Source organism: Aulonocara stuartgranti (assembly GCF_965226115.1).
Source record: "Aulonocara stuartgranti genome assembly, chromosome: 20".
NCBI lineage: Eukaryota > Metazoa > Chordata > Actinopteri > Cichliformes > Cichlidae > Aulonocara > Aulonocara stuartgranti.
Window position 1 is genome coordinate 21,882,280 of NC_138956.1, and position 24,434 is coordinate 21,906,713.

At 39.0% G+C, this 24,434-nt stretch overlaps 1 protein-coding gene across 9 annotated transcripts in view; it reads left to right on the plus strand.

Moving 5' to 3' along the window:
* Nucleotides 1-18,593, plus strand: part of LOC309697943 (chemokine-like protein TAFA-1) — a 43,966-nt gene extending 25,373 nt beyond the window's left edge. For 7 of the 9 annotated variants that reach the window (XM_082520175.1, XM_082520174.1, XM_082520177.1 and 4 more), the window contains exons 3-6: nt 15,948-16,088; nt 17,217-17,341; nt 17,532-17,618; nt 17,774-18,593. In XM_082520175.1, coding sequence (XP_082376301.1) covers nt 15,948-16,088; nt 17,217-17,341; nt 17,532-17,564 — 299 coding nt within the window. In that variant the 3' untranslated portion in view covers nt 17,565-17,618; nt 17,774-18,593. The remainder of the gene's footprint in view (nt 1-15,947; nt 16,089-17,216; nt 17,342-17,531; nt 17,619-17,773) is intronic. The other 2 variants (XM_082520170.1, XM_082520171.1) reach the window with 2 other exon arrangements.
* Nucleotides 18,594-24,434: the final 5,841 nt, after the last annotated feature.

Sequence of the window (24,434 nt, forward strand, 5' to 3'; positions counted from 1 at the left end):
TTGTTGATTGTCATTTATGCTTAGAAATATTTACTTATATATGCTTAGAGTTTTGTAATTAGTTGTAGATTGGTAGAGGTTTTGATCCTTGATAGTCTGCAAACTTTGTGTGTATTAGACAGCACTTTGGGAGCATGAGAGGTCATACCGTGTCTTATTGTTTTATGGTAGGATTAACGTAGTTGCGTCTGTTCTAGTCTAAGTGCTCTTTGTTTAGATGAACTGCAGGACTTCCTCACCGTGTTATCTAGGATGAACCATCTAGGGTGAGGGGGAGGCTACCCTCTTCCTGACCAAGGATGTCTGACCCTTTGATCAGCAGTCCACACACACACACACACACACACACACACACACACACACACACACACACACACACACACACACACACACACACAGGCAAGGTACTCTGTGTGTATGTAGACGTCACATGTTAATGAACCTATGCATATTCATGTAACCTCAATAAAAGAACAGTGGTACGGGAGAACGGACGAGAGCAACTGGGGTCAAGTGGAGGAACGGCACTCTGTCCGGTCTCTCCCGTGCACGAGTAACATGAAGAACTTTGCCTATTTGTGTCTTGCTTTGCAGTGTAATTATATTGCCTTTAACGTTCCAGCGGATGGGTTCAAGCTACAAACCTATCACTGGGTTTGGCTGCTTAAGTGTTTAATTAGATTCCTAAGAGAAAATATTAGCCCACTTTATTTCAGTCTTTATTTCATTAATATATTAGTGATTAACAAATTATTTAGCAGGCAGATTGCACAGGGGCTGACTTTCATTAAGATTTGCACCACATAGCTTGAGAACTTCTACTGAAGATCACACAGATAAACAATGAATGCCTTTGCTTTTTCCTTCTTCAGCTATTACGGTTGATATTCATGCTACACTGCTCCCCCTCAATTTGATCTGTGCGATTGTGTTGACTGTGAAATTGCACTGAATGGAATATGAGTGAAGCATTGCGGTCGGACTTTTGTTTTCATCAGGCGGACGTGAGCCCTGGTTATGGTAAATAATTATGATCTCCGAATTCAACAGAGAAGAGGAAGCTCAATGCTGTCAGAACTTCAAAGGGAGAAGTAGCTGCATGAATGTGCAGGTCCTGAGTGTCTGTTATTTCCTCTATGCGCTGGTGCACCTCAAGCATATCAGCAAGAAGTCTTTTTAACAGTCTCAATATTGTGAGTCAGAAGACTTCCCGTTCCAACACCTCCATTTCATCACTCAGGTGTGTGCATGTGAATTGGAGACGTAGAAAAATATATAAAAGAAGAGGGGAAAAACACAGGCAAATGGGATATCTTCTCATAGGTGGTCTCATATCAACAAAAGGAAATTGAATTAATATTTCAACTGTGCGTTCGGGTCCTTTTTTGGAGAAAAGAAACAATTTGAATCCTTCAGGTCCCCGTCTTACTAACAGGGAAAATGTCCTGTCATTCCATTTTTCCATAGACCTCACTTCCGCACAAATGAGATGCCAGTTTTATGAGAGGAGGATGGGATGCCTGTCTGGATTGATTCTGACACTCGAACATTTGTTCTGTGCTGTGTTGTGTGCCTGTTGGATTGGTGGAAGGATTGGGGTTGACGGGTCATGAATTGGTGGCAAGAAGGCCATTGGCTACAGACCACTGGGCCAATCATTAAAGGCAGCAAAATGCCACGAGTTCACGGTGACTGGTATTACCAGAGGAAATCAAGATTACAGAGGGCGAGAGATCAGTTGTGTCCTTGCCAATAGGAATTTAGATCTACCCGGACGTATATCAAATCATTCATGTGTAGTGGTTTTGGAATCAGCTAATTGTGACCTGGTCTTTATATCTCTTAAACATATTGAAACTGTTGATGAATTATCGGCTGCTGTGTGAACAGGCATCTGAGAGATTTATTATCAGCACTGTGTCTCACACTCCAGATGTGTTTTCAATAATAATTTCTTTTTGACATTGTGGAAGCACCTGTCCTGTTCATCCACTGACATATTGGCAGCCTTATTGCAAAGAATGTGTGTCCAGAAGTCCATTAGCTAGATGACCCTTGACTAGGTGCCTGTGTGTGCTCAGTGAATCGAACAAGGTGGCCTGCTTTCCACCCTACAGCTCTACTTACAGATTGCTGCCTGCCACTCTCTCAGATATGCTTAGGGCTATTCTCCGCCTTCCTGGTACAGGCAGGGTTGCTCTCTGCGGTATGATTCATGAGGTGCTGTATTTATTTGGTGCAAAGAGCGTGAACAGTGCACAAAAGAGAACAGATTGTGTTTGTCTTGCATCCGTAAAGGCCTGGTCAGAGATGTTGCTTTTTATTTGGGGTTGTGTATTTCTTGACCCTGAACATATCCAGAGGAAACGAGAGGAATCGCAGATGGACAATTTTTTTTTCTGTCTAAAACTCTGACCTGGTAAACAAACAACCAAACAAAAAAATAACCCCCATAACTTGGCAATGATTTTAAAATGTAAGCTAAGATACTAAAAATACATTTAAAAAATCCTGTGCAGGTATGGCTATTTACACTTTTGCACCTCAGATGTTGTGTGATATTTGTTAAAGATCAAAATACATGCTTCAGTTCAGAGGGAACAAAGGTGTGTTGAATTTTTTGAGCAGCAGTCTACATTCAGGGGAAGAAATAGTGCCATTGGTGATGCAGTGCATCATGTGGAGGTGTTAGCAAAAACTACAACAAACAGTAGATAGTGGCTGCCTGAGGTGGCCTTGCTCTCTCGTGAACTTACTCCCACCAACATTTGGCTCGGCAGGGTCAAACTGTTCATAACTGAAAGGTCACTGAATCTCAACGCCGTGCAGATAATCTCTTATCTTGTGGTTACTGTAAAACATTTGGCTGTGAGTGAACATGCATACAAAGAGAAGATATGCAAAGCAGCAGAACTGGGGATACAAGCAGAAGGAGCTCACTTGCATGTTAAAATCTGCTCATATTTAAGTCACGCATGCTACATGTTGCACTCTTGCAAAGTTACCCTTCTTCCTCTTTAAGATGGCTCCTTCAAACATCGATGAAATTTCAGTGTTAAGCAGCTTAAATATCTTCTCTTCTAATATATGGAGTGAAACTATAGTTTCTCCTTTTTTTCCTAGAGTGAAAATACCACATAAATCCCTCATGTCTCCCATTCTGCAGCTTTAGTGGGGACTAGAGGATCAGGACTTTTTTCTGTGTGCCTCAACAAAAGAAACCACTCGCTGGCAAAGCTCACAATGAAACAAACATGTCACAAACAAAGGTTGTATCCACTATGCACTGTTTTAGACACTGACAATTTAATAGCCTTATATAAGGCATCCTGGAGGCACATTATTTTGACATACATCTTCCTCCTCCCCTCCCCTAGACCTCCTCTCAACCACGCTGTCACTAGTGTCATCGCTGCTCTGCTGCAGTGCCAATGGGAAGTGGCGTGCAGCCTCAGCCCGAGGCTTCGCCACATCTGGAACTCGGCAAACTCACTTTGTCCTGATGCTGTTACACATGTTACTGTTATACTGAAAGACCATCGGCCACTCTGTGAAACACCAGAAACTTCTTCTACCGCCTGCTAAAAAGATTTCCCGCTTTAATGGCTCTGCTGAAAGCTGAGGCAAAGCTTGTTCAGCCATCATATTTTAGAAAGTATTCATGTAATTTCCTTGGTTAGCCCTGAAAGAAAAATATATTCTTAAGTAAATGAATCTGAGGACAATCAGTGGCCTAATTATTACTGTATGCTCACAGCTACAAATAGGTTTTACATATTCTAGTATTTCCCATTTATCTTTTAGCCTATGAATTATTCATAAGAGAGTACTCCTCTAAGCTTGTGGATATTTGTTTAAACAGCATGTTTAATTGAAGTCTTTCTGCCAATTCTGTGCTGGGCTATGGTTTGTGGTCACAACGCTTATATGCAAAATGAATTTCTGTGGCCCACAGCTTAATTAATTTGCCAGGCTTCTCTCTCTCTCTCTTTCTCTCTCATGACTTCACCGGCTATTTCTTATCGAAGCCAAATTTTCCCAAGTATTAATAACACAGGTGTTAATGGCTCACAAAGTTTATCCTCCTGATAAAGGCTGCAGTGTTAAATTTTCTCTTCCGGGCCTTTAGAGAACTGTAACAAATTAAAGTAGAAATTAAACGAACTTTTCAGAACATGATACTAATGAATAATGACCTTATTTTAAAAACGTCTTTCAGTTTCTTTACAAAAACATTCTACATTTTAAGAACTTATTGATGTATTTTAACACTGTGCATTATATGCCATGTTTATGTACATAACCTATTACAAATAGGCCACTGTAACAGCCTAATAGCACTCATTCATGAGTCAGAACAGTAATTGCAAATCTGTCACATCTTGAGGTCATTACATTGCTGGCAGCAGCCTGCTATTTTGCCGTGAACCTCATTATCTGAGAGGTAGCACTGTCAAAGTCATATCTCATTGATCATCAGACACAAATAAATATAATCCTCATCATCTGCGGTTACCTCAATGTCTTGCTTTTTTAGATCTGCTGCCATTAAAAACCTCCATCCCAACGTAAAAGTCTTTCATTCCCATCATTCCCTACTACATGTGACAGAAAAGTGACCTAAGTAAACTTATTCATCCTTATGTCTGCCTTAATTCATAATATCAGTGACCCAGAACGAGCCAAAACAAGAAAACACACTCTTGCATACCTCAAGACCCTCAAGGCACTCTAAAGTCTATTGGAGCATATACTGCATGTTTTAAGCAAAGTGGACATTATGTAAATATCCTTGAAGCCAAAGTATACCCTTGGAAATTTGATTTAAACATTTGAAGGCCATAGACTCCCTGATTCTAAGATTGATCACGGCGGGTTAAAATGGGAAAACAGCTGAGAATGAAAAGATGTATGATAAATGTGGTTTATGCTTTCTTTTTCCTTAAAAAAAAGCATGTCTGTAGACGTAAATTGTGACTTGGAATACAAAATCCATCTGTAGTTTGTCTCTGTTTACCTACAAAGATGCAGTTAATCAGAGAAGTCCGATGAAACACAGCGTCCAGTCATATCAACAGATTCTCAATAAAGAGGTGCTTCGGTCTCATTTAGGCTGTCACTAAAGATGACTGTGTGTACCCTCGCTCAAGGAAGCCCCTTTACTGTGTTATGGTCACACCTCCAAACTGACAACAGGCAGCTGCGAATTTTTGATGTGTTTAAAAAAGTAACATAAAATACAACTATTAGAAATGCATCGTCTATAATATAGTCTATACACTTTATAGCATTCTTCTGTCCTTCAGAGTGCACCCCACTTTGGGAACCACTGCTCTAAAGTCTGTGTTTAGTGATGTAAAACAGAGTTCACCTAACAATTCAGTTCAATCCATCACTAAGAAACAAAATGCCAAATGCTTATGGCTTAAACTCCTACTTGAAAGCTTGCATGTAAATAGTTTTTGCACTAAGCCAAAGAAGCTCCTGAGGAACAAACAGAATGCATTGTTACTCCTAAAATTAGTACATTTATGTTAGAACTTTGCGTATACGAGCTGTGGCCCGTGGCCAATTGCTTCTGTAAGACATTAGCTCTGCTAAGAAGGCCTACTGTTTAATAACTGCTTAGAATAGCAGAACACGTTTTGCCTCCGAATGACATTATTATTGGATTGTTTCAAACAAATTTGTCTCTGCTGGGTATAAGAAGCAGTGCATCCTCTTGGGGTCATCAGCTAGATTGTTAGACCCTGGATTTGTTTGTAGTTAGCAGCAGTTTTCTAAATATGTTGCTATGACAGCTGACATAGCTCAAGGATAGTTGACTCTGAAACCCCGAATCCTGATAAAAGTGCTCAGTTTGCTTTAATCCAGAAATAGTCCAAAACAAAACTCGGCTTCTACAGACATCGTCCTTTGTGTTGTGTGAAAACAGCAAACTGAATGAGTGTTTTTGCTAATAATAAACACGGTTCGGGAAAGTTATGGAGCAAGTTTATCTGTGTCTGAAAATAAATTAGTTGCTTCTTAAATGAGTTTATGCAAACAATTAAAGTTTCACATCAATTAATGGATGATGATGATGTTGGGAGTAATTAGTCTCAAAGTTTTATTACACTAAATTGTACATCTGCTTTAGACCACAGCATGATTTTACAAATGTTGGAATAGAGTTGTTTCGTGGTGCTGGGTGACTTACAAAGATAAAGAAATGCATTTATTAGAGGGAATAATAAACTTCACATGAATAATATTTAAATTGCTTGGAAACAAAAATAACTAGCTTTAGATATGTTTCTCTTTTTTTCAGCTTTAGATATTTAAATAAGAAACTAAAAGAATAACTATCTGCTATCTCTAACCCTGGATACCCCAGAGTCACAGAATAGATAAGAGCTAGTGGCACCCTGAAGACAAACATGCCCCCAGAACTCCCAAGGGCAAGACGCCCAAACTGAAAAAATAACATTACTGCATTTCATTTTGTATTCTATTTATATCTTGGTTTTTACTTTGTGCCTCTTCTTGTGTATGTTGGTTGTTGTTTTGCTCATTTTTGTGCTTCCTGTTAGTTGTTTAGCTTCTCTTTGTTTTCTTTTTCATATCTTGGTTTTGAATTTGCGGCTGTGAACCTGTATTCTCTGGAACCATTATTTTAATAAGATGATAAGAGGAAAGCGAGTACCACTTTGCAGCCACATAGATGGGCTCTGTGTTGTTTTTAGCCAAAAATGTCGCCCCCTTTTAGAGGCCCGTAAGCCCATTGAGTTACAGGATAATAGACTACAGTAAATGTTTTGCCAGGCACCGTGACAGCACTTCAAATTCCTCATTATTAATGACATGAAAAAATCAATTCAGCCTTTTTATCCTTTGTTCCTATGTCAGTGAATCAAAACAAGCCTTCACATTGGAAAGGATCCCACCATCACGGCACTTCACTGTAATTGCTGATGTCAGTGGTTGCACAAGTGTTCATGTGTGAGCACTCGTTCACTTTAATTCAACATTTTCCCCAGGAATCAAAAACTACCAGTGAATTAGTGATAGCTCTCGCCCCCAGAGTTTGTAAACATTATATCAGCAAGTTCAGACCTTCGTGTCTCTTGTGTGCTGAGGATTGCTTGGGCGAATGCACTCTCTGCCAATGTAAAATTCTACCCTGGTGACTAGTTTTCCAGCTTAGCCACATTGTGGGTGTGTAGATGTAGACCTTGTCACAAAGCCTGGTTTTTTTTTTTTCTCTTTGCAAAGGATTTTGAGGTGTGGCAGACCTCGTGCTCGTCTTGCTCCTTAGATGATTTTGTCACTTCACTGTTAGCCAGCTGCTGTGGAATTTGGATGCTGGGGATTTTATGATCGAGTTGAAAAAAGTAATCTCGCTAAAACTGAGACTGCAGATTCAGAGTCTCTTTTAACTAACACCCCTGTGGTACCCAAACAGCATCGTGGTGAAGAAATATTACTTCTATTAATTCATGCTCTGTATTTGTAGTGTTAAAAATGGGACCTCATTTCCACATTTTTGATTTTTTCAATGAAGGAAATACTTCTTGCAGACTGGGAATTATGCTTGAGAGATCATTTCACATGGCATTGCCTTTGTGGTAGCCTATTTTAAATGCTTGGCAGGAATATGAAATTCATTATCATTACTTAGACCTCATTAAACTGAAAAGAAGCATCTCAACTTGCTAATTGGTTCCAAGGGGGAGGGTAGTATTAGGAATAAGCAAAGTAATTAATATTGGGTTTATCAGGCTCTCATGCAGATTTTATTTTATTTTTTTCTGCTCCTAATATCTCCTTGGTGTGCTATAAGTCTTCTGGCATATTTACACCACAGATCCAATTACCTTTCCTGCAGAGACTGGATAATGCATGTGTGAAAATGGGGGACGAAAGTGGGGATATTATGTTTTTGTCAAATATAAAGAACATGACGGAGAGACTAAATGAGACATTTCAAGTCATGCATCACCAGAAGAAATTAAATTACAATAAAAAGACAGTGCTTTTTAAGGGTCTACATTAAAATCTGGTCCAGTATCGAGCAAATTAACAAGAACTTTATGAGGCAGTCAGTGAAGTGAATACATCTACAATGTCTAATTTAAAGCATGTTATGCATGCATTTAAAATGTTTCAATATACAAAACAAATGTCCTATATCATCCTTAATGGCAGGAAGATGTGTTTAAAATGTTGATCCTTTGGCACGGGCGGCCAGCAAAGATAATATCTGCCATATTTCTCCCCTTATCGGCACTCCTACATAATAATCGCCACTGTCTCTTGAGAGAACAGTCAGGAAAGGTCATTTAATCTTTGCATTACGCATGTTACACAGTTTACATGCTGCTACCACATCGGCACCCAGGGTGGATTGTCTGGTTGGCAGTGAGAGGGCCAGCCAGCAGTCACATCAGAGGCGAACAGCCATTCTCTAAAGGCTCTCTGCTTTGGCTCTATCTCTCCTTGCTTTTCTTCTTGCTGAATGCAACTCTTTCATCTGAGCAAGCGATCTAAAAATATGAAATACCAGTTCTGGACATTTGCGAGTTAGAGAAAAAAAAAAGCTAGATAGAAGGACAGGAACAGCTTGACATTTAAAAATGAATGACATCACACTGACAGAAGACAAATTTTTACAATGCATTCTTTGCTGTGCGCTCCTTTTCCGAGAACTCTGCAGTAATCGTGTGCAACAACAGCATAGCCTGTTTTATGTGTGTTTAATGGACATGAAAGCTGCTGTGTGATTGCTGTACTTTGCTGTCATGCTCAACATGCCACACCATAAAAAACACATAACCACTGGCCTTTTTCATGTGTGGGACCAACTCACTGAAGAGTCAAAATAGCACGGAATATCCTTGATCAGGACCACGGTGTCGCCAGTGTCCCGGTCCCGTCTTGTATGTGACAACACGAGACGACAGACTTTGAGGCTCAGATGCAAATGAGAAACCCATTCTCCACTACTCACTGCTTCTTTTGTTACATGCAGTTTTCATGCATCTTAAAACAAAAGCACGCTCTGCACTGTGAGTAGTCATTTGGCATTTCAATAAAGTATCACCCATGTCTGGCCCACTGCACAAGACCAATCTAACGGCCTTCTTGCGTGACATGCTGTCAAAACCACCGGGCATATTTCATGAATATCTGTACTTTTATTTGTCATGGACAGTGCCTTTTCAGAGTAGAAAATGGCAGTGTTGATACCCCCTTTCTATCAAGCACATGCGCACACGTTTGTAAACTTACAACATGCAAGTGTTTTAAAGAAGAAAAAAAAGATCAACCTAAATATGCATTGATAGCAATTAATACCTAAAGCTGTTGACAAATTCTGTTAATTCTTTAAACATTTGCAATTCTCAAATTTACTCGAGCGTTGTTTGAAATCTCATTTACACTGCAACAACTCCTCTGCATTTTCTCCAGACTCAAAACAAATTTGTCTCGGAGTGTATCGAGCAATATGTCACTCACTTTCACCCCAGCATTTATGTCTAGAATAACAACAGTACTGCAGGGATTTCAGATGTTTTTGCAGAAGGCAGGGAAAAAAATAGACACTCAATTTGACACCATGCAGTCACATGTTTTGTGCCTCTCACTGTCTTCCATCTGCATTAATTTGACATTCTCTAATCTGGCGCTCCCATTTCCTGTCAGCAACAGAACTGCTGTACCCTGCTGGCTTGGATGTCTACAGAGAGCATGCACAGAGAAAGTGAAGCCTATTAAGGGTCACCTTGGATGCATTTCCCATTAATAGGTGACAGGCATGGTGCTCTAAAACATGGACTTCTGTGGTTAGGAAATCAGGGCCCGCTGTCTCTGATAAATGACTTTTGAGCTACAAAATAATTAACCACAGGAACTACGGACTTTCCAGGGACTTCCATGTGACATGGACTCAGCTCTGAGCTTGTTTGGAGTTATTCAGATGTCACACAGTTATCAAGATATATTGTCACATGGCACTTGTGCACTGTGCAAGCATACACATTCAGAACAGGGTGTACACAGAGTGCCACCGGCTGCCAGTCAATGGAACCCAAAGCCCAGGAGAGAAACTGGTTATCTGCTAAATTGAGTCCCTTAGGCTTTCCATTTGGTTTGTATATGGAGTGTAACAGTGACTACTTTCAGTGCTTTCCTTTCGGTTATATTCACTGTTCATTAAATCGTGGTGTTCAGACTCCCTATATGAATTACACGTATAACATTTTTCATGTATACACAGTTCTGAATGCCTGAAACAGATGGCAGAGGAGTGTTGTCATTCAGAGGGTATACTTGCTATCAGTGTCTCCAGAGACAACCCCACAGTCTGGGCTCATTACAGTAGACAGCGAGCCATTGCATACTTATTGCGTAGTGACATTTCTATTGAGATAAACTGACCATTTTCCTCTGCGCAATAGCTGTTTCATCACGTCTGAAGAACCATTTACTGGTCCCACATGAACCCTGCTCACATTCATTAGGCAGGCAGGACCGCAGATCCACAGAAATTCAGAATTGGTGCTACGCGTTCATGTCACGCATGATTTGACAGCATTTGCCTTCAACCAGGCTTGCTGTCCATAACTCATCGAATTTCGATGCAGTGTTGTTGGCTTCCAGCGTGACTCATTGTGCCGGAGAGCATTGACTGAACGACACTTGCTGTCCATTGAGCAGATGAGACGCTGCGGATCCCAGGTGTTGTCATTTGTGTAGATAATAGCATTACATTTAAGTGTTTTGACACTTTTCCATGTGGTAAACTTGTTCTGCACAGAACCCTCTGTGAGGAGTTGTTTAGAGTGCTAGAGAAATGTTTTGTTTTCTGCTTTTTGTGTTTCACAAAATCAGTATTAAATTAATTTTACATTAGCTATCAACACGCTGTTACATCTTGATTTGCAGACATATCAAGCTTTAGGTGCTTCGAAAATCATGGAGTTCAGATGAATCCAGAACGAATCGTCCTCAACCTTTTCTGCTTTCTCCTTTTTTATGAGTTTTTGGTATCATTTTTCTGACGTTGAGAAGCTCTAAAGTTGGGTGAGACAGGAAAGTGTTGATAATGATTTACTTCTGCTGCATATGAGGATATTATAAGAACACATCAGATAGACCTATTGTATATTATTGCTGGCTATAGGGTATGCTATTCATTTTTGACCTTGGAAACCAGTATGTTGCTTTTGGGCGAAAAATACATAAATATTTCTTCCAACACTGCATCTACAATTCAGTTATTTTTCTACAAGCATTTCTGTATAGTACTTAAGGTAATGATCTCACCATTAGATCCATTTGTAGCTCTCCTGGACCCTTTGATCAAATTTTATGGCTTGTAGATGTTAAACTAAATGTGAAAATGTATAAAGTCATAGGGAAGAAGCTCTAAAAGTGCTTTGAATATCAAGTAATAGACTGATAAAAGTGTAACACAAACACAACCAGTAAAGCAGTAAGACAACAGAAGACAGGTCCTTTAGCTGCACTGAAGGCACAAAGTTGTACAGTATGACTAGTACTTTTAATATGAAATTTAAAAAAAAAAAACAGCTAAGAAGAATTTAAAAGTTATTTCTGCTGATAAAACAGCTCTGATCTAATGTACTCTAAGGCTTAGCAGCGCTCTCATTTTTTAGGCATACAGCAGCTAATGAAAGATGTAAATTGATTTCTGGTAAATATAGGATCAAATTAGACTCTTAAAAGGATGAAAAAGTAAAATCTTAGCTTATGCTGCATAGATTTTGCTCTCTTGAGTAAATGTAGTTATTCTTAAATACAGTCCAGTATTAATGTAAACATTTATCTCATATGCTCGAAGAAAATTGGTGTGATTCCGTATGTTTTTTTTTAAATTTCAATGCTTAATTTGGTAAATACTTCAGTATCATTGATGTCCTGTTCATCGTTAATCATTTACATTGTATCTGTAACTGTAGAATTAGAAAATGTCAAACACAATCAAAAGCATGTTCATTGTTCCAAGGATTTATTTCTCATAACAGATCAACAAAGGTCAGCATCGTTAGCTTCATAGCATAATTGCCTAAGTCATTTGACTAAGTCAATGACTTAGGCACTTATGCTATGAAGCTAACGATATGCAATAAATCGCCATAAGAAACCAAACAACACCAGGAACAGACCTTCCCAGGCAACACTAGAGAAATCTTACCACAATATAGCAGAATTATTTTTTCCCCAGCTCTTCCAAGCCTGAAAATGAGTTGTGCCCTGTTGAGTGCAGGTTATACAGGTTTTCTGGCCCAGAGTAATGAAGAGGCAGGAGCAGGGAGCATGGCAGCAAAATCAGGGCAGCTCCAGTTGAGACCCTTTTTCTTTGTGACCTCTGACCTGATGAATGACAATTTCTGTGTGACCCTTGTTCCCTGTCAATCAAAATGTTTTTGTAGAGGCAATACAACCATGAGCACGCACACACACTGGCAGACACACACACTGTCAAAAGCCATTTGTCATTTGGAAGACTGATAATAGGAGAAATGGAAATACAGAAAACAATTATACCCTTGCATGACTCCAGCCCTTACCTGAAGAGAGCATTCATATCCAGCCATGTTATCCTTCGTTTCCTTCTGCAATATTTATCATGCAATGATGGGGTCTTGGAGCATGCAGCGTGTTGTACTTGCAGGCTGAAACCACGGGTGAAGTTGAAAAGCATTCATCAGTGTAAGCTTAGCTTTTGTTTAAAGGTACCCAGTACACCTGCCAGCTGGAAATACCACACTGATTTGCATTTTTATTCGATTTTAATGTATTCTTCGGAGGTGATGATTTCCAAAAATAGAGTATCCTTATTCTTTGCTGTGCTTGGTAGCAACAAGCAATGCAAGTTAATTCTGTTGAATAGTGTTTTTAATAGATCAAAGAAGAAATCTGGGGCTGTCTTATGCAATTAAGGAGATGCATTAAGAAGAACAAACCCCTGTGGGCTGTTGTTTTCAAATGATGCCCCACTGCTTCCACTGGTACATCACGATTAACGTTGTGCAGACATGCCCTTTTGTTGAGTGCATCAGGCAGCAGGCAATATTCGCTCAGACTGGCTACAGAATTTGGATATTTTTCAGTTAAACCAAAGGCTGTTTATGTTTTCTGAAATATACAACCTGGAGTTATGATAACCCAAAGAAGCTCCACAGACTTGGCAAGAAGCGAGAAAATGACAAACTTTTTTAATTCTATCCTTCCCATGGTCTGAAATTTGACTATTCATTTTGTCCCTTAATGGGAAGCTAGTTGTGTTTATTAATAAACACAACTAGCTTCTGCTACCGCAAGAGCAGATTCACAACCGGGGATTGTAAATATGCTGAATATCAACCCGGGAGAAATACTGAATCCTGAATCAATTTCAAATAAGTTTATACCAATCTGACTTTTTGAAGCTTTACACACTTAGAAAAGATAACGATGACTCTTAATGCAATGAGGTAAAAATTAGAGAATCACAGTGAGAAGTTCAGTGATCTACTTTTACCCAGTAGGTCACCTGGGTCCGTGTTGGTTAATCCCCCCGGAACTTAGATGATGACTCACAAGATTGATCTTATTCCTTTTTTTAAATTTAAGCTGCCTTATGAATGAATTTAGTTTCCACTTAAAAACTGAATCCCTACAATCACATTTTTCTTCCTTTATTTAGAAGTGATCCAAAATTATCATGCGACCTCTTCATATTTCAGTTTCAGAGCTCAGTGTGAGCACCACGTCGCCCCGATTTGGCGTTTTAAGGTATTATAATGCAATTAAATATAGGAAAAGGAATTTTAAAGTTAGAGTGCAATAGTGATCAATAGATTGAGAATGTGCACACGTGCTGACAATAGGTAGTGCTTTGCTGTACTGTGAGTAGAGTGGTAACCATATTTATTACACAGATTTATTTTACTCTTAAAAAAGTACCAGGGCAGATATATTTCTTAGCATTTTGTTCCCTTTATGACTGCATGAGAGGAAGACAGGAAATATAGACAGGAAATGCCAGAAGAAAGAAGGGTTTATGGCTCCAACAACAGATGGTAGTCAAACTGTAGAATGAACCATGTCCTCATTGTTTGCCTTAATTAGTGAGAAAAGATATCCCTTCACCAGTTCAGTGTACCATTTGAGCCTAGAACAAGCAAATATTTGTTATTTTCTCTTGATAAACAAATGAAACAGTTGGTTGAGTGTTACTTAATTGTATGCTGTTTTTTTTTTAACAACAACTTAGTAAATATTCAATCACTGATTATATGCAATAGCAAAAGTTTCAAAGAAAGGTGAAAGAAAGGTCTTTGAATCATCTCACAACTAACACAGCCCCATCTTTTTTGATTGCTTTATGGTTAGTTTCATTAGTTTCATTGCAGTGATTTGTCCGATGACCAAACAACATCGGGTTTTCTGCTAAGATGGTGTCCAAGGCTTCGAAGAAACTACTAGGAATCAAGAGGACCTCACTAACCAAAATATTCAAATGCAGTGAAGCAATATATGCAAATCTAGCCATGACACATTTCACAAACCCACAGCTCATTGTCAAACATTACTTCAAATCACTTTGCTGGCAGTGTACCAGATACTTTCCCCCTCTCACTGCTCTTTCTCTCTGCAACCTCCTTGATCTTCTGTCATGTTGACGGGTGTAATTGTCAGATGGTCCTTTGCTGCACAGCTCTCATATGTTGGAGAGTCTGAGCGCAGTGGGTGGGAGAGGCCAGAGGCCGAGGTGGGTCATGTCCGTTTCGTCCAGTTCTAACATCCCTCAGGGCAAAGCCAGTAGTTTGGCGATAATTGCATGGTGGATGCAGTGTTCATATTCATGATAACCCTGAAGCAGGCCTCTCCTCCTGCTAATAGATGTCTTTTTTCTGCCCGCTCTCACACATCTCTTCATCGTCATTTCACATTCGCCAAGCTGCAGGGGCTTCGCTTGTTCAAAGACTGTAAAGCACAGGAATGATTATTCTGGTTTACGGCAAACTTCTGTGATGTTTTACTGTTATTTTGCTGCATAAAAACAAACAATTCATGAATATGGACATTGTAGATTAAACACAAGATACATCATTTTCAAGTACCTTAAGGGACATTTTTAAAGCATTCAAAATCATGAGCAGAAACATAAATATGACAGTTGTTGTTTATTAATAAACACACACACACACACACACACACACACACACACACACACACACACACACACACACACACACACATATATAGATAGATAGATAGATAGATAGATAGATAGATAGATAGATAGATGAGCATTTTATATATCTAAACTAAAATCATAGTTATCTGAGAGATAAGAAGGGGTCCGACCCATACACCGCTCTTTTAATAAAGAGTCACATGGAAGCAAGCTTGGCCAATCCAAAGCATTTTATAAGCTTATCATATGTGGTTATATGTACTATCTAAAGCATAACTAAAGATGTAATAAATTCACTGTGAATCTGATATTATTAATATCGTGATATTTGGGAAAAAGCCATTCCATTCAGAAAGCTAAATAGCATCTTTAGAAAACCTGTTTTGTCAATAACTATGTTTAAAATGACCTTCATTAGGTTTAAAATGGGTCTGCTTTCACAGGAGAAACTGCTCCCCAAAATACTTCATGCTTGAAAACACAGCTGTTGATTAAAAACCTAATAATTGTCTCTTTGATTAATCAAGCGACAATCATCAGTTAAATGTAGGTGAGCAGAAATATTTCCTTCCAAACAGCAAGATTAGTGTAAACTACTCAAGTAACCTCATAATTGTTAACACGGAGCTCAGCTAAATTAGTAACTTTCCAGCAGTGAATCCGCAAATGTCCACAAATGAGTTAAGTGTTTAGAACGCAAATGCAGCTCAACTTAATGGCTAAATGTAGCCCATTTTTTTTCTTTCTTTCTTATCAGAAGGGGGCACATGTGAGGTAATTGCTGCTCACAGATGCTGTAATAAGAATCGTATTGAGGAGCGGTCACAGACGGTCAAGTGTTCCTGTCTGCCAGGGAAGGTAGCTGGAACCACTAGAAACAGGCCTTCATGTGTCGACGGTGAGTATTTTTATAACCAAAGAAGAAGAAAAAATATCAGGTTAATCTACAATATCGGCTTTACTAATTCTGTCCTATGATTGCATGGTATTTATTCTGTGTGTGACTGCTTTGCAAGAATAGGATGCTTCCCCCTTGGAATTCTACCAAGCATGTTCTGTTTTACATACAAAATATGTTTTGTAAAGATACAGAGATTTGTGCAAATCTCTCAAAAGGCTGAAGTCACCCGTGCAATGCTTTGTCCCAAATAAGATTAACATTACCTGTGATAACGCCACATACAAATTGTGTTGCTGACAGACAGCAGAAGGTTTCTGCAGGGGTAAGCTTTACTCCGACACAAGACAGTCAAATACATCTGCCAAATGTAGCGCACCTCAGGGAAGAGTGCAGAAATAAAAAATAGAATAAGGCAAAGAGACACAGACAAAATAGGCGTTGATTAAATATGCACCTTGTGGATATTTCATGAAGGTTTTACACATGCTTTGACAAATGTCTCCTACACAAGCTCAATGCTTTGTAAGAAATGAATTTGGTGTCGGGGTCTGACACAACTAAAACACATATTGGCTTTAGGAAACCTCTCACCTGCAGCTTTTATCTTAAACCCTTTTGCAAATATTACTGCAATATCTGAGCAGACTGAGGGATATTTGAGTGCTCTCCATGTCAGCTCTGACACATTCTTTTCCTCTGTCACACATTGCAAACCATTTACTGTCTACTTACCCTGTATTTAAGGCAATTTTCTCTTCTGATGGCAGGGATATGGTGTGCATTAAAGTCAAGTCCCAGTCACACCTACCAATCCCTACACTCAATGAAAAGCCTGAGTTCCAGCCTCTGTATTAATGTATAACTGCATCTAATAAAGAGGCCACATTTTAAAGGATATACAATGTAAAGCAATAGTTTTTCACCAAAACGGTTTGTCCAAAGCATATAGAGCTATCAAATACAGCCACATTACTTACCGATAGCTTTGACGTAACATATAGATAATTAGAATTAGACAACTTCACCTTAAATCTCCTAACCACCAAAGCTGTGCTTTCAGGCTTTTTCAGTTTGGGGCTTTTTACTTGCCTACTATGTTATTTCTCTTGTCTTTGTTGCCTGTAGCATCCATAGTAATTGGGAAGTGGTGGTGTGAGATGGAGCCTTGCCTGGAGGGGGAGGAATGTAAGACGCTCCCTGACAACTCAGGCTGGATGTGTTATGCGGGGAACAAGATCAAAACCACAAGGGTAAGATAACCTCTCTTGACCGCAGGATTCATGATATTATAGCAGAAATGTGGAAGAAAAGTGTAGCATTCAGTGACTCTGTCTGTGGCATCAGCAAAACATTGAACTTTGCAGGATTCCTTTTCAGTGCAAATTGACTTGTTAACAACTGAGTCTAACCTCTTAATTCCTTCCTTATTTTTCTTGTCAGAACACTCAGCCATACACAACATCAACATATTAGCATTTTGCAGAAGGGATGCAAGTGAAGACCTCAGGTGCAGAGGATAATTTGCAGGTCAGCTTACTGGGAAACTGGATTACTAATTAATTTCTCCCAACTGTTCCAACTTCTGAACTGAGCAAAGAGCAAAACACAGACTTTGTGCTCTCTTCTGTGCTATTAACTCTTAGCATATAGCCCTCTAAATGTGTCTTTCTTTCTCATTTCAGCACTGTCGTAGGACCAATTAACGCAAGAGACAATGAACCTATTGTTGCTTGAAGAAATGCAGACACTTCTCAAATCAAAGTGTAAAAAGATGTAGAATACATAAAACACATTCTGCTCAAGGCTCCTGCTCAAAGCTGCCTGCAGGAAACTTCATCATAACCTTGTAATGAATACATTTTCCCCATTTTTTTTCCAACTCTGAGACAGAACGAGACTGTCTGTGCATTTGGATTAATATCTGGAGAGAATCTGACGTCCCTCCGTAGACATCAGTAAGACAGATGTGTACTACGAAGCACCAAACAGGAGAGGAATATATCAAAGGACATGGGATGAGCAAGTGCAGAAGCTGACAGCCCTCAGGATTTTCTTTACTCCTTTTAATATTAGAGGAAAAACATTGTACATAATTTGTTTGTCCTTCATTGTGTACATGAACTATTTATGGTGGTGGTGAACCTTCCCCCCTTCTAACCCACAAAAGAGCCAAAGTCTGATGAGTTCACGAATAATATGTTAGGATGAAACAAATGCATTATGAGGAAGATGTTTTACAAATACTGCTTGTGTGTCTTGATACATTTTGCCATTTGTTTGTGTGGTACGTGTATGCCTTTGATAACCTCTTAAATTGCTTTACCAATTAAATTTGGTGACATGTCAGCTACCCTAAAACCTGTTGATTCACCAAAACATGTGAAACCAGTTAAACCATTTCCAAAACTTGAAATGCCTTATTTGTGTTGGATGATTCAAATGGTAATACTGTACATATGAAGCCATCTATTGATATGTGCTGAAGTTTCATTAAAGTCAGTGTTCCTGTTACTCATGCGAGTGCATCTTTGCCACTCAGTAAAACATGAACACAAAGCCCCCCAAAAATAATATTTTAGATTCAGTGCACCTCACACTTCCTGAGGAAATGATCACTTCTGTACTGCTATGTGCATCGCAAATAAAAATCCACAAGTCGACTGAGAAATCGCAGGGGGGGGGAAATGACACTTAGAACTCGCCTCCCCTTGTTTTCTCTGATATCAAAGCAATGTAGTTACAGCTGTGTGCACATTCTTTGGTCAGCTTTAAAAAGAAACTCCTAATAGCCCATTGAGCTGTCTAGCTGTAACCCACACACTGACTTATATAAAAGGATGGATGTAACCCACAGGTTGGAAAAGTGAAGCCAATAGGGCATTTGCTCTTATAGCCAGCAGGGGGCAGCTCCTCCAACTGCAAAAGAAAGAAACAAAAAGAAATCGTGCTTGTGTATAAGGCTAGAAGAAATGAGTCTGGGAGAAATTAACTGCATTTCCAATTTAATTTATGGCCTCAGTAACCGCTTAGCTGATGGGTTTATGGCCTCTATCACTAGTTTATGTCTTATTTAATATAGTGTGATGTAATTTCGTAAACTGCACACAAATGTAAAGTAAAGCAGGGTGTCGTTTAAGGAATGGAAAGACGTAAGCACACTTCAGTTTCTTCTCTTCTGAGTAGAAAAAAGTTAATTAGACAATAAGCATAATGCTTATCTCAAGTCTTTAAACTTTAAACTTCTGAGCGATAATCACAACACCTACATCCATCTTTTATATACAGTCTCTGAGCCTACAGCGTAACTAACTCTACAGCAACATTATACTTCTATATTCTCCAAAGTGCAATTCAAACACTAGTCCTGAGGTTCATTTGTTTCAACCTCGCTTGCGCATTTGTGGATTTAAAAATTCAGGTTTTGCTTTCTTTTAATAAGTTTCCAGATTGCTATGTTTTTAGATGTCAAATGATTTTAAGTTTTTTTGGTTACAACAACAGAAGTTTTTTAATTCTAATAAAATGTTTGTTAGATTGTGTTAGCATATGGACAGGCATTGACAAAGACACATCGGGAGTCATGGTGACCTTTCAGGGACACTGACATTCTTTTCAGTGTTTAGTTTTTTGGAGATGCTGCTTAGCAGAGGGTCTTACTTTTGAATAAAGACAGGTTAGTTTTCATTTCTTTTTAAAGTTAAGCAGCATGTCCTGTGTTGCTATTTGGGATTATCATGATCCCTATTTGCTTGGTAGGTCCTCCTCCCACAGCCCATGAATATTTTAGTTATTTAAGCTTTATGGATATCTAAAAGAATAAGCATATTTTCCAAAATCTAATATTATTTCTTTAATCACAATTGCTTTTTCTGAGAATGTGCTATTCAACCCTTCACAGAAGCCTCTTTCAGCTCAACACACAGGTCATTAATTGGAGTCACTCTTGCTCCCTGTACAGGCAAGACAATCGCGCATGAATAAATGGCAAACAAGCATTGCTCCCCTGTATTTACAACATTTTGATGCAGCACTCAGTGGGACACTGGCCATTGCTTTCACAGCCTCGCTCCCTCAGGAATTACTCCAGGAGGAACTCGTGGCTGCTGTCGCTGTGCAGTGTGTCATCCATCTTCAGGAAAAATTGTTTTTTCCTGGACCTTCCACTTGTTTCATTATTTTCTGCTTTCCACTGATATTCAGCTCTCTTGAAAAGCACAGCTTGTGCGCTCATTAGAATACTCTGGATCACTCATCTATTAGATAAAAATATTAATATATAGATGTTTTATTTGACTTTTAAGCTCAGGAAGGATTTCATCTGAACTTTAAATAAGATAAAACACACAATATCATTTCATGTAGCACTGAACAAAAATCACTCCCATGAGTTACATAAAATCCTTATCCCGTTTGAGGCCTTAGCCCCTTATAAATTACTTAAAACAATTCTTTATATTTTGCCCTTTAGACAGGGGAGGTCACAATATCAAAGGTATTTTTATAATATTTCACAGACATCTACTTTCTGTCTAGAAAAGATCAAGTTTGCCCAGGTACAAAACACTGAAAGGTAGCTGAATGCACCACAGTAGTGACCACTGCAATCTATGGAATATTAATTTATTTGGGATTTCTTTTACCCGGTGCCTGAAGGTATTTGTAAATATCCTTAAACAAAATACAGCTTCCAATGTTAACAGTAAAAATTTATTCTTTGACTTTCTAAGTAGTCAAATTTACAAACCAAAACTAAATTTAAAATGTTTTAAAAGACTTATGCAAGAATGCAGTATAAAATTAGGTTGAATACAAGCTAGCCAGGAAGGGAGACAACAGTTTGACTCTCAATGAAAAACATGGAGAGGTTGTTTGCATAGCAACTACACTCAGCTATAGTGGTTGCTACATGTTGTGATTTTGACAAGAATTTGCACTCATTGCCATAAAAAGCAGAGATTTGATTCAGTGAAGACCTTTATACAAAGAATGTGTTTTTTAAAGGGACAGCATTTTACTGTAAATCCAGGGGTGGCTGTATTAAGAGAGACATCTCTTTTTTTCCCCTGCTGTCCTTGCACATGTTAATTTTTGGCTCAGTCTGCACTGAGACTCATGCAGCATAATCACAGATGCCAAATTACAGCACAATGTCCATCATTTACTGTACTGAAATTACAACATGCAGCAGGGCCAGCAGTGATTGCTATACATGGCCCTCTGAATTCATGAACATATTATTTAGGTCTTTCTTTTATTTCCCCCAGGCTGCCAGACTTTTAACTAGCATTTGAAATAATGTTGCATGTCCAAAATGGGATTGGTAAACGGGCATAAAGTGTGGACGATGTCAGCAGCCTCCTTTTTTCTGTCTGTCTGTGGAGTGGCTCTCTGGGCTAAAGCTGTAGGCCCTGATGTCTCACATCATGCAGCAGAACAGTGAGAAATAAGACACAAGTGATGGTGATGTGCCCTGACTTCTTTTTATGACGCACCTGGGATTTAGAGCTCCCATGGGTTTGTTCTAAAGACACATTTCATTCAAAACACTCAGAGAGTCTAGTCATGTTCCACTGTCTGCACTGGGAAGTCACTTTTTCTGTTTTCATGAATATCAAGGTGCAACTTTGAACAACTGGGAATGATGATAGGCTTTTAAATTTGTAATAATTCCTATCAAGACAACCCCCACGCACCAATAATTATCTGATTGTGTGAAGATCAGTGCAGGGCTTGCCTGTTAATTAATACTAGAAAAACCAACTGCAGCTCTTGTTGCACTCAGTAAATATACGAGAAACTGCGGGGCATGGAGTGCATACTGTGGAAAAAAGCATTTAACAAAGTGAAAGTTATTAACTCGTTTTTGCAGTGGTTTTCTGTGGCATCGAGCAATCGCCAAGATTATCCAGTCTAATCACATCCTGTAACCGTGGAACTGTCTCCACTTCCCCCGCAGGACTCTAGGATTTCAAAGTCAAGGTAACGCGGACCAAACTGGATTCTAATTAAAGTTGACATCAGGTGCCTCATGCTCCTTCCCCCCTCCTCCTCAGGCTTTCATCTAAATGATTCATGCCGAGAATACCAGGCCTTTCAAGCCGTTAGGTCCTCACAAAGGAATAACAACTTGATCACACAAAGAAAACATAGACAGATTTACAATGACACTGGCACAGTGTCTGTTCCACTAGCTTATATCAAGTTATATCAAACCAATGCAGAGGCACTCGGCTGACATTTTACATTTTTGCAGGGATGACTTTTTTAAAGTATTCATGCTGGCAAACAAGAGGAAATTAAATCAGAGGCGTAAAAATGTTTTTCCACCAGAATCACGTTGTGTTGTGGTGACACATACGACAGAATGCTCGGTTTCCAGGTGTGCTTATGTGAGTAGGGTGCAACCTGCTACATGACTGTCTGGAAATGAACGTGACAAGTGTTGGCCATATGTTGCACGCTGGAACACCGTCATTATGGCAGAGGATCAGTTCTAGCAATTCAGTGTCACTCTGGGTAGAGCAGCAGCTAAATGGCTAAAAGAAACATAAAATTGAATCCTTCTCTAAAATTGCAGAAGATACAGGTAGGCTAAATAATTGCTCAATAGAGAGATGAATAGTTGGAGCCCCCACCCCCACTCATACACCCTTATAAGTGGGAAGAGGATTTATCTTTGTGAGAGAAAACCTGCCTTGAATTAAAGATGAGCTTCCCTTGCCTTTTGTCAGGCTATTGTGAACACCACAGCATATAGTACACAATAACTACAGGTATGCAAAAATAGGTTTAGTATAATGGTTTAGCTTTGTGGGGAAGCTGAACAGACTTACCATGACTTGGAACTGCCTGCAGGCTGAGTAAGAGTGTTGTGTGCTCTTATTATTTATGTTGGATTTGGGCTGGTGGTTTAGTTTCTAATGTCTGAGCCTTGAAAATGAAAACTGTTGTGCCTTTGGGAGATATTGGAAAGACTTCTCATGTTAACAGTGAAATGAGTTAGAATCCCCCATTCACAGTGTTGGTCCTCAAACTGATATATATATATATATATATATATATATATATATATATATATATATTTTTTTTTTTTATTCAGGAATAATAGTGCGCTCATATCTGCGTATCTGAAGATTTCTGTGTTTTGCATGTTTCAAAGCAGACAGTGACATAATGTGACCGTCATCCGTTGAGACAAAGGACGTGAAATGAGCAGCGACCAACTCGTCTCCGATCCTTCTCCCTGACTGCGGTGTCTTGCTGTGGGTTATTTTCCTCCCCAGCACCCTGGCCTCACCCTTATTCTTGACTTTAATGGAGAGTGACAGTAAATCACAATTACCCATACAAAACACTTTAAAAATAGTTTTGAAAATTAGGCTGTCGTGATATGAAAGCTGAACACATGGTCCTTGCTCAAGTGTGTTTTCAGTGGGGACATCATATGTCGACAGTTCAGACAGGGGATAAAGGCGCTCATTACACAGTTACACTTTTGTCCTTGTTTGCCCCTAAAATGATGATAAGATGCAAGTAAAGGGAAAAAAACTTCATTTTCTGACTCAAGCAAATATACAATGACACTATGTTTTGTTCTCTTATTATTCTAATTGTGTCTCTAAAAGAACACTTCAGACATTTTAGAAATGTGACGGCCCGCCGCCTTGGCCAGGGCCTGCTACATGGCCCTGCCCGTCCCTCTCTGTTGCCTTGCAGGTTCCTGGTAGGCTGAGTTAATTAGAGCAACCGGGAGCACCTGCTCAGTCTCCTTGGAGCATTTAAGCAGTTGCTTACTCTCTTCCTTCACTCAGCACCATGTTATTTGTTTTCTTGGCATCAGGCTTGTTACTTTAGGTTTACGCTACAAATTGACATTCACTTTACACTGAAACACTGCTGACACACTGACAATGCTGACTAACTAAAGTTAATAATGGTTTTTGCTTTGTCTGGTTAATAAATTGGTAAACCATGATTAAAGCACTGTTTCTCACATTTATGTAAAGAGCTGGACTATGACAGAAATACACTTATTTGCTTTCTTAGATATCAACCTTAATAAATGTATTAGTGGAAGTAGTATTTAAGTATTACATTTTTCTATTATTTAAATATCTATTATCTAGTATCTAATAAATACTTAAATAAATACTAGAAAAGGCCATTGTTAGGTAAGAAAGACAACCATTTACAGCAGTGGTCAATTTAGACCACTATTTGTTCTCACCAGCATATTCCGATAGTCGAAAGGTTTTAGACCCACATTAAGTTATTTGGTGTTCCTTAATTGGTCTTAGTGTGAACTCTTGTCCATCCCTCTGTCTTAGACCTGCGATAAACTGT